Source organism: Callithrix jacchus, chromosome 1 (genome assembly GCF_049354715.1).
Source record: "Callithrix jacchus isolate 240 chromosome 1, calJac240_pri, whole genome shotgun sequence".
Lineage (NCBI taxonomy): Eukaryota > Metazoa > Chordata > Mammalia > Primates > Cebidae > Callithrix > Callithrix jacchus.
In genome coordinates this window covers 184,609,917-184,618,869 of record NC_133502.1, presented here as the reverse complement: position 1 = coordinate 184,618,869, position 8,953 = coordinate 184,609,917, and the positions used below count along the sequence as shown (strand labels likewise).

The 8,953-nt window shown below is 56.2% G+C and overlaps 1 protein-coding gene across 38 annotated transcripts; it reads right to left on the bottom strand.

Annotated features, from left to right (window-relative positions):
* Nucleotides 1–2,959: 2,959 nt before the first annotated feature.
* On the bottom strand, nucleotides 2,960–8,951 carry LOC144576988 (uncharacterized). Of its 38 annotated transcripts, none has more exons than XR_013520007.1 (8): nucleotides 8,501–8,951; nucleotides 8,227–8,324; nucleotides 7,585–7,690; nucleotides 6,536–6,630; nucleotides 6,159–6,203; nucleotides 4,950–5,448; nucleotides 4,389–4,823; nucleotides 2,960–4,214 (listed from the first exon to the last, which is right to left on the bottom strand). XR_013520007.1 is itself a non-coding variant. In XM_078331629.1 (4 exons), the coding sequence occupies exons 1-3, from the start codon at nucleotides 8,688–8,690 to the stop codon at nucleotides 6,582–6,584; spliced, it is 333 nt and encodes a 110-aa protein (XP_078187755.1). In that variant the 5' UTR covers nucleotides 8,691–8,951; the 3' UTR covers nucleotides 2,960–6,203; nucleotides 6,536–6,581. The 38 variants fall into 38 exon arrangements, 4 of the variants coding, with proteins under 4 accessions (XP_078187755.1, XP_078187783.1, XP_078187793.1 ...); XR_013520012.1 differs by having other exon boundaries at nucleotides 5,298–5,448; XR_013520008.1 differs by having other exon boundaries at nucleotides 6,536–6,626.
* Nucleotides 8,952–8,953: the final 2 nt, after the last annotated feature.

Sequence of the window (8,953 nt, the reverse complement as noted above, 5' to 3'; positions counted from 1 at the left end):
TACTAAAAATACAAAAATTAGCTGGGCATGGTGGTGCCTGTAATCCCAGCTACTCAGGAGGCTGAGGCAGGAGAATCACCTGAACCTGGGAGGCAGAGGTTGCAGTGAGCCGAGATCACTCCAGCCTGGGCGACAAGAGTAAAACTCGGTCTCAAAAAAAAGACAGGTAGTGACAGCAAGATTGGCCGACAGCAGTGACAGTGAGGAGGAGAGTCTAGGACACCCCTTGTCCCCGCTCTGGGGGTGAGTGGTCTCTGGAGCCCCAGATGCCAGAGTGGGAGGGGAGGCTATTTCCGGCAACAGCTGCGCCGCAGCCTTAGAAACTCTGGGGACACGTGTCATTGCACCAACGGCTCGGGGTCTGTCCATGGTGGCCCTGCTTGGTCCACTGTGAGTGACCCAGCCTGGACCCTGTCGCCTTGGCAGCCTGGGAGCCTCCAAAGGCAGGCGTGGGGATGCCCATCAGGATGTGTCCCGGCCTCCATTTGTCCCAGACCTGTCCCGTGTAGACCTGCTTTCCCGGCAGAGCGTTTATTTCAATTCTCTTCAAACAGAAGCTGCCCAGAGATGTTGGAATCGGGAGTTTGGATGAAAACGGCTCTTGCTGTCACCTTCCAGCCTTCCTCACTTTACCTACCCTCTGCCTGCACTCCCTGTCTGTCCCTTTTGATCCCCCTTTTTTTCCTTTCTTTTTATTGTGGTAAAATACACATAATTCACCAACTTACTGTTTGTTTTTTTGAGACAGAGTCTTGCTCTGTAGCCAAGGCTGGAATGCAGTGGCACGATCTTGGCTCACTGCAACCTCCGCCTCCCAGGTCCCAGTTCAAGCAATTCTCCTGCCTCTGCCTCCTGAGTAGCTGGGATTATAGGCACACACCTGGCTAACTTTTGTATTTTTAGTAGAGACGGGGTTTCGCCATGTTGACCAGGCTGGTCTTCAACTCGTGACCTGTGAGCTGCCAGGCTTGGCCTCCCAAAGTGCTGGAATTACAGGCATGAGCCACAGCACCTGGCCCATCTTACAGTTGTTAAGCCCATGGTTCAGTGGCCCTGAGCCCATTCACATGACCGTGCAGCTGTCACCTCCCTCTGTCCACAGAAGTCCCATCTTCCCCACTGAAGCTCTGTCCACAGGGAACGCTCAGCTCCCTCCCCAGCCCCCAGCACCCACCTTTCCACCTCCAGTCTCTGTGGGCATGAAGAGTCACACGGGGGTTTGCCCTTTGGCCTCCTGATGCTGGCTGTGGCATGCCAGTGTCTCCTTTCCAGGGACATCACCCTCCCAGCTTCCAGCCAAGTCACAGCTCAGCAGTTCCCCAGGGCTTCAGGCTTTCCCTTCCAGAGACAGATGCTCCTGAGCCCCTCAGCCTCATCTCCTCCCTGCAAGGGGCACTCTCAGCTGCCTGCGTTGGAAGTGGCTGATGCCAGTCCCACCACCGCCACCCTCACCTGCCCTCCCTGGGGTCTACTGAGAGGCAGCGAGGCTGTTTCTCCGAGGATGGTGGGCAGCACAGAGCTTGCCGGGGCACGTGTTAGCAGCCTTAGAACCTACTGGCATGTCCAGCTGGAGGACGGCATTTGAATTGTGAGTGTGCACAGATTCATGTGCAGGGATGTCCATCACAGCAGTATTCATATTAACAAAAAGTTGGCACCAACTCACACTCCAATTGGAGAAGAACAGCGGGGTGAATGATAGCGTGTCTGAGCTCTGGGACACACCATGGCCACTGAACCAGATTCATGAGGGGTACTTGGACTTGGGAAAACGTTCATTCTGTAAGGTCAAGCAGGGAAAAGCAGAATGCACGCCTGTGTATGTCCCGTGAGTCCTATTTTGAAATTCAGTAAAATAAAGCATTTCACCAGACGGAGAGCAGAGGCCGCTATTGAGCATCCCAGGCTGGGCTGGAGCCCGATCTGTGCAGGGCCCCACAGGGATGGGTGCAGAGGGCTTCATGGAGATCCTGCACCAAGAGATGGGGGGAATAAGGGGGGGTCCTGAGGTAGGTTCAGGCAGCAGCCAGGGCCTCGGACTGCACCAGTGATTCAGCCCATGATCAGCTCAGAACAGGCACGTACCAACCTCCTCCTCCTCCCTCTCTCCATCTCTTTCGTTTCTGTGTCTGTCTCTCTCTGTCCTTCTCTCTGCCTCACCTTCTCTCTCTGCCTTTCTTTGTCTCTCTCTATTGTCTCTTCCTCATCCACTAGAATGATGCAACAAGCAGGTTTGACTCTGGTTGAATTAGATTCTCTAAATTTTACAAAACACCCACAAAACTTTAATCCCACTTTTAAGCACAAACACCTGTGTGGGTCTCCTGGTGTCATTGCAGTTTGCCTGGGTTGGGGGTTCCTGCAGGACGGGCAGCATACTGCCGTGGCTGAGTAAGCCTGGGGCGCAGCCACGGACGCCCGAGAGGCTCCGTTCCCACAGTGCGGGTCCTGCCTCCAGCCCGTGGTGTGGAGACAAGCCCCTTCCTCCAGAAAAAGACATAATCCTGATTTAATTGGGAAGCTTAGGTAGGCATGGGCGGGTTCTGAGGGGTGACGTGGATGGAAACAGCCATTCTGAGCACATTTGGGTTCTCATTTTTCTGGAAAAGACACAGGGGGACGCAGGCCGAGGTTGGTGGAGCCAAGCAAAACCAGCGTGGAGCTTTTTCCGGATGGTGCTTCCCAGATCTGGTTGATTCAGAAGGAGGCTGCCCCAAGCCAGACAGCAGTGACGTCCAACCCTGTGCCCAGCTGACAGAATCTACCTCCACGTCAGGGAGTGACCGCAGCAGCTCCTCAGGTGGAAAGAGAGCTGGTTCTTGGTGCCCACCTCGGAAGGCCTTCCGCTGCAGCCTTGGTGTCCGTACCCCTCTGGGCTGGTGTTCATAGGATTCATCATTTCCCAGCCTCTAGATTACTCTGGGGCTGATTAAATTAGCGAATGCAATCACAATCTGAAGCAAGTTAATTGAGAGAATTTATTTGGGCCTGACAGTTTTATGCATGTTTGATTAAGTATTATAAGGTTTGTTTTTTATTTTGCATAATTTAACTTTAAATCCTGCGTTGGGGGGGCCATCAGCCATTAACGACCAAAATAATCCTCTTTTACGATGCATCTTTTTATGATTTATTTCTGATGCAATATCTTCCAGATTTTTTTTGGTGCTATTGCCAAAGTGACAAATATGTTGAAAGTAAATTTTGAGCCGTCCCGTTCACGCGGTAAATCTTCCAGAATGTATACGATGCATTAAAAGTTTTGAAAGAAGTACAAGTTAGCATTTCTACTGCAACAAGTGACATATAAATGCGTATGTTTGTCTTCCAAGCGTGCCATAAAATAATCCCCCGTGTGAGCTCCTCCGAGCAGTACCAATCGTCCATGCTCTGGGGTAATGATAAACTTGGCCACAAATCTTCACTGCTATCACCAAGAAACTGTTCAATCAACAGGAGTATGAGTTGTGTGTTTTGTGAAATTAGCACAGGAGACAATACAGCCCAGGCCCGTGTCTAGGGACATTGGTGGCACTGGGAGGGCTTGAGCCCAAGGTGAGTGCTAACCTTGAATGCAGGCCTCCTAAGCCCCCTCTGTAATCTGAGTCTGGGTGTTAGGAGGCCACTTGCATTAGGTGGCCAAGGGTCTGCTGCCCGGAGAAGTCCAGAGTCACCAAGAAGATGGGCAAGGAGCCCTGTCCTCCCCATGCGGACAGACTGGGGTTTCTGTGCACGAGCCAAGCCAATGGCCTGCATCCCACGAATATCGCTGCCTTCCCGTGGTGGAGTTTATTAGCACTTACTCTGCCATCGTGTGTTCACGGCTTCTCCCATGAGTGATCCGAGAGACAGTAAGGCAGAAGCCTCAAGTCCGAGTGTGACCCAGCCTCGAAGCTACATCATCTTCCTGCCTTGCCCTCTGGCTCACACAGTTCACCCTATCCAGCGTGGTGGGGACTGCACAGTGCAGGGAGCCATTGTGGGCCCCCTTGGAGGCTGGCTCCCCATAAGGTGGGGACAGACCCTCTTCTGCAGGCTCCATGCAGGCCAGCAAAGTGGGTTCCTACAGCATCCCTCTAAGCCCATGTGTCCTTATCCCCACTTTATAGATGAAGGGACTGAGGCTCAAAGAGGCTGAGATTTTCATCGGGCAGGCTGGGTCTGGAACATTTGCTCTGGGCCACTCTGCACAGCCGTCCATATTTCTGCTATTTCTGTGGTGAATGAAATGTCTGCCTGACATGGGGACATCTGCCAGGGGAGGCAAAGCTGCTCATCCCGAAGGCGGCCATGAGGATTTGAAGTGACAAGTTCTCTCTCTCAAACCATCTGGGCACATCACAGACCACCCCAGACTTGGTGGTACAAAACAGCCACGATTTACTTACACTCAAAGAGTCTGCGGGGAAGGGCCAGGCAGGGCTTCTCTGCTCCACGCTGTCTAGGGCTCTGCTGGGGAGGCGCAGGGTGGTGGGTGCTCCAGTCTCCCAGAGGCTTGTCCACACTGGGGCCAGCTTCTCCCAGCAGGTGCTAGGAGCTAAGAGGAGGCGGTGTGCAGGAGGCAGGGGCAGCCCCGGGGCTGCTTCCACCTCAGATGGAAACCACGCAGCCTCCCTCAGGCCTCTGTCTGGCTGCAGGACAGTCATGGCGGCAGCCCAGTTTTGCAGGAAAGAACTGGCTTGGTCTCCTGCTGGGTAAGTGGGGAGGCGGCTGCAGAAGGGCCTGGGTGGAGATGCCATGCAGCCGAGAGGACGCTGGGCTCCTGTGCTCTGTCTCCTTCACTGGCCTCCAGCGTGGCTCAGCTCCATGGGGCCACAGGACCCCTGCCCAGAGACGTGGAGTGGGGGTTTGTCAGTGAACTTGAAGTCATACTGGCCCTGTCCAACGACCAGTTAAAGGACCCTGGAGGGGTCCATCCTCTCCCATCCCTTCCCCTCCCCTGGCCCCACCTCTGCCCAGCAGCTGGTATCAGAGATCAGGACTCTGCTCTCTAGGTGTCCACTGTCCCGGCAGCAAGAGCCATTCCCTGCTGAGACCCTGAAGTCAACTGGCTGGACACAATCCCCACGGTGACCCCATCCTCCGCCCCCAGCCCCAGCAAGTGGAGAGACAGAGGGATGGTGCTGGAGGGGCTGGGGTGGGCTCCAACCCGCCCCACACCCAGAGGCGGCACACCTTGTCAACACGTGCCCTGGGCCAGCCTCGGTGGGGAAAGTGCTCCTTCCAAGCAGGGGTTGGCTCGCTGTCCCTTCAAAGGCCCGACAAGTGTTCTAGGCTGTGCAGCCAGGGGGTCTCACCTGGCTCTGCATTGGCAGCGAGTGCTACATTCGGCCCCAACTTAAAGTCTCCCACAAACCTGGAGCCACCGGTCCCTCCTGAGTTTGGCGGCACTGTAGGCATCAGCCCAGCAGATGGCGCTAGGCCACTGCCCACAGCATGGCAGGAGGCCTGGCGGTACAAGATGGGGAGGGGCTGATGGGGACCCGGCTGGAGTGCAGGGACAGGGATTTGGAGGCTGATGAGAAACCCGGCTGGACCTCACGCGCCAGGGTAGCCTGCGGCAAATCCCCAGCACACTGAGGTCCTGGGGCGACCAAGCCGTGGCTAGGCCACAGGCACGGGAGGGTGTAGAACTCAGGAGTGGGCAAAGGAGGAGAAGCAGCATGGCCAGGGAGGAAAGCACTGTCTTGAGAAGTCACTTAAGCTGTGCACACGTGGACTGGGTCATGAGGTAAAAACCAATCTCACAGTGGCCACCAAGAGAGCACTGGGCCAGAGGAGACATGGGCCACCAATGGGGGGGAGGCAGGAGCAGTTAGATGCCCCCCACCACCAGGGACAGGGGGTGTGAGGGAAGGGGCAGCAGGAGGCTGGAGGTGCTTCCCAGAGATGGAGCATACGAGCTGGGTCCGGAAGGGCAGGTGGGAGCTTGGAAGGTAGAGGAGGGGCAGAGAGAGAGAAAAGGCCCCCGTAGAGGGGTGCAGGCTCCCACCCTGCCCCCTGGCTTCACAGGGAGTTAGGGAAGGCTGGCAGGTTCTGGGGGGTCAGCCAGGGAAGGGCAACCCCAACTGTCAGAAAAAAGACCAGAACCCACACCCGGGGCACAGGCGCTTCCATGGGTGCAGAGCTGGCAGATTCTCCAAACAGACAGGACTCACCCTTTAATCCAAGGCACCTGAAGTGTTTCTCCGACCATAACACCTCTGTTGAAGTAAAATAATAAGCAAGTCCGCACTGAAATTCTCGTTCTCCTGGGAAAGGGCAACCAGGGCTCCCTCTCACTGTCCCTTCGCTGTCTCCTTACACCAAGTGATATCCCAACCTTGGAAGCAATGGGCAGCAGGCAGCAGGCTCAGCCCAGGAAGCCACTCTCACGGCTGGAGTGGCCATCCCCACCTGGGGCCAGCAGGGACTGGTGGAGCAGACAGCAGACCCGAAAGTGTGGGACCATCAACACAGACAGGCATGAGGGGTGGCTGCACCCTTTGGGAACTAACTTAGGACACAGAGACCTCCTGCAGGAGGAACACGTTACCAGGGAGGGTCACCGCTTTCCTGGAGATTCTGATGCAGGAACAGGTTCAGGCCACTCTGGCTGACATGCAGGTCTTTTTATTTGTCCCAATCTAGCTTTTTTTTTGGTCATGTTGAAAACATAAAATCAGAAAGTACAGAAATGTTAGAAAGTAAAATGTATTAATTTCTCTAATCCCACCACACACAGATAACCTCTGCTAACATTTATCTGCTTCCAGGACTTCACCCAGAAACGGACATTGAAGAATATGTTTGTGCTGACAAGGGGAATCACACCAGTCATGACTTTGAGAACCACTTTTACTTGGCCTGGGGGGTCGTCTTCTGGGCACAGTTGGCAGTGGGTTCACCTGACCCTTAGTTTAGCAGCAGACACTTCAAGGCCTGTGCCTAACTTTTTATTTGTAATTTTGTATTCTTTTCTTAAGGAAGGTCCCTCAAGCCACAGAGCCTCAGGCCCCACACAACCTGCGTCCACCCAGGCTGTACGATGCTCCAGGGTCTGGGTACAGGGCCAGCCACAGCCTCACTAGCTGGCTGCTCCCTTACAGGTCTCCTCATTAGCAGCTCGTTCTGATGGCCACACCCGCCAAGGGACCTCCTTGGCCTTTGGCTTGGGACGATGCTGACCCACTGGAGGGAGTTCTGGCCCAGAAGTCCTGGGACATCCCCTGTATGAACACCATGTCTGACGTGACACTTGCCACCCTTTCCAGTCAATTGCCCCTCGGCCCGTCCCTGTCACAAGATGGCAGGTGCCTCAAGGGTGGGGGCTCTGCTGTCCCTGGGTCGTGGTCCCCAGAGCAGGACAGCACTGCAGGTGGATGTCTGGCTCGAAAGCGCAGGCACACGTGCCGTGCTTCTCTGGACGGCTGCACAGTGGGAAGCAGGGCCGTCTAATCCAGAGTTGGAGACAGGGGACTGCAAGGCAGGGAGGGCGAGGGAAACCCACAGCCAGGAGGGGGCTGTGGCTCTGCTGCTACCGTGACACAGCCACCAAATGGGCCAGGTGTGAACCCTGACCCACGGACACGCGACCACCCTCACCAGCATAAGAGCAGCCCAGAGTGACAGGTGACCACTTGGTTTACACACCACCCTCTTCCTGGCCACGGGTGCCATCTCCCAGTGCCGGTGTCCCAGCAGGAGCCACCTGGGACAATGGAAGGGGAGAATTCTCCTGTTTGTCTCTAGTGGTCTTTAAAACAGAAAACAAAAAAAAAAAAACGAAGGCAGGCATCAAGATGCTTTTTCTCATCTCAATGTTTTTATTTTACAATTTTTTGCTGTATTTATTTTTGTGGAGGCCATGTTGCCAGCCATGCCACACAGGCTGGTCTGGAACTCTCGGCACAAGAGATCTGAGGCTGGAATGATGGTGTGAGCCTTATCTCAATGGTTAAACATGTGGACCCGCCTCACATCTGGGGAGGGAGAGAAGTGAACCAGCAACGGGGTTATCGAGAAAGAAAGGAGACCTGTTTATTTATTGATTTTAATTTTTTTGTAGAGACTATGTTGCCCAGGCTGGTCTCAAACTTCCGGGCGCAAGTGATGCCCCTGCCTTGGCCTCCCCAAGCAGTGGAATGACAGGCGTAAGCCAACCTTCCCCCGACACCTGTTTCTTCTGGAATATTTGCCTCAAGCCATCGGTAAAGAAAAAGGTTCTTGGCCTTTTTGCTGTGATACCTCCTGGTGGCCTTTGCTGGTCCAGATGTCCGGGTAAAGGCGGCTCTCTCTCCCGCGGCGGGGACGTGGGCCCTGGAGGCCTGCGGCCAATGACGGGCCTGGTGGGCAGGGGGGCCCAGCCCCTTGTTCTAGTGCCACGAATCTGAGGGGCCACCCACTTTCCGGTCGCCCCGGGAGCTGCTGACCCTGATTTCCCTTTCCCCTCCCACCCAACAGCCACACCCAGGAACGCTCCCCAATACACTCCTTGCTGGGAAACCCCCAGGATACCCACCAGCTTGTACGGACGAGGCGCAGTGACAATATCGCAGGTGCCCTTCCTTCACTGGGGGGCCCTGGGGCGGCTGCAGGGCCTGCTCGCTCTCCGGGGCCGTCTCCCACTTCGGCTCCCTGTCGCCCGAGTCCGCGCGGCGTCGGCGGCCCCTACCCCTCCGGGCCCTCCTGGAGCCTGGGGGCGCCGTCATTCCCGCCGTCGCCCAGTCCTCCCAGCCCCAGGTCAGGGCAGCGCAGGACGCCTCCGCACACGGCCCTGCGCGGACCAGACGTGCTCCCGGGCCCTGAGCCGTCCAGCCCCGCCTACAAGGCGGCTTCCCCGGGGGCCCGGCCCCACCCCAGAGCCAGGCAGCAGCGCGCCGGGTCGCAGACACCGCAGGAGGGGGCCACGACCCGGGTCAAACCCTCTTGTGGAACCAGAGGACGACTCCGCGGGAGCGCGCGTGCGCACTGA

Bases quoted from the DNA above. Each gene is read 5' to 3' on its own strand.
- LOC144576988 (XM_078331629.1), bottom strand. From the start codon at position 8,690: ATGACGGCGCCCCCAGGCTCCAGGAGGGCCCGGAGGGGTAGGGGCCGC. The intron at 8,325-8,500 runs GTGGGTATCCTG...CCTGCCCACCAG, and splicing joins CGCCTCGTCCGTACAAGCTG to GCCCGTCATTGGCCGCAGGC. The intron at 6,627-8,226 runs GTATCACAGCAA...AAAAAAAGCTAG, and splicing joins CCAGCAAAGGCCACCAGGAG to ATTGGGACAAATAAAAAGAC.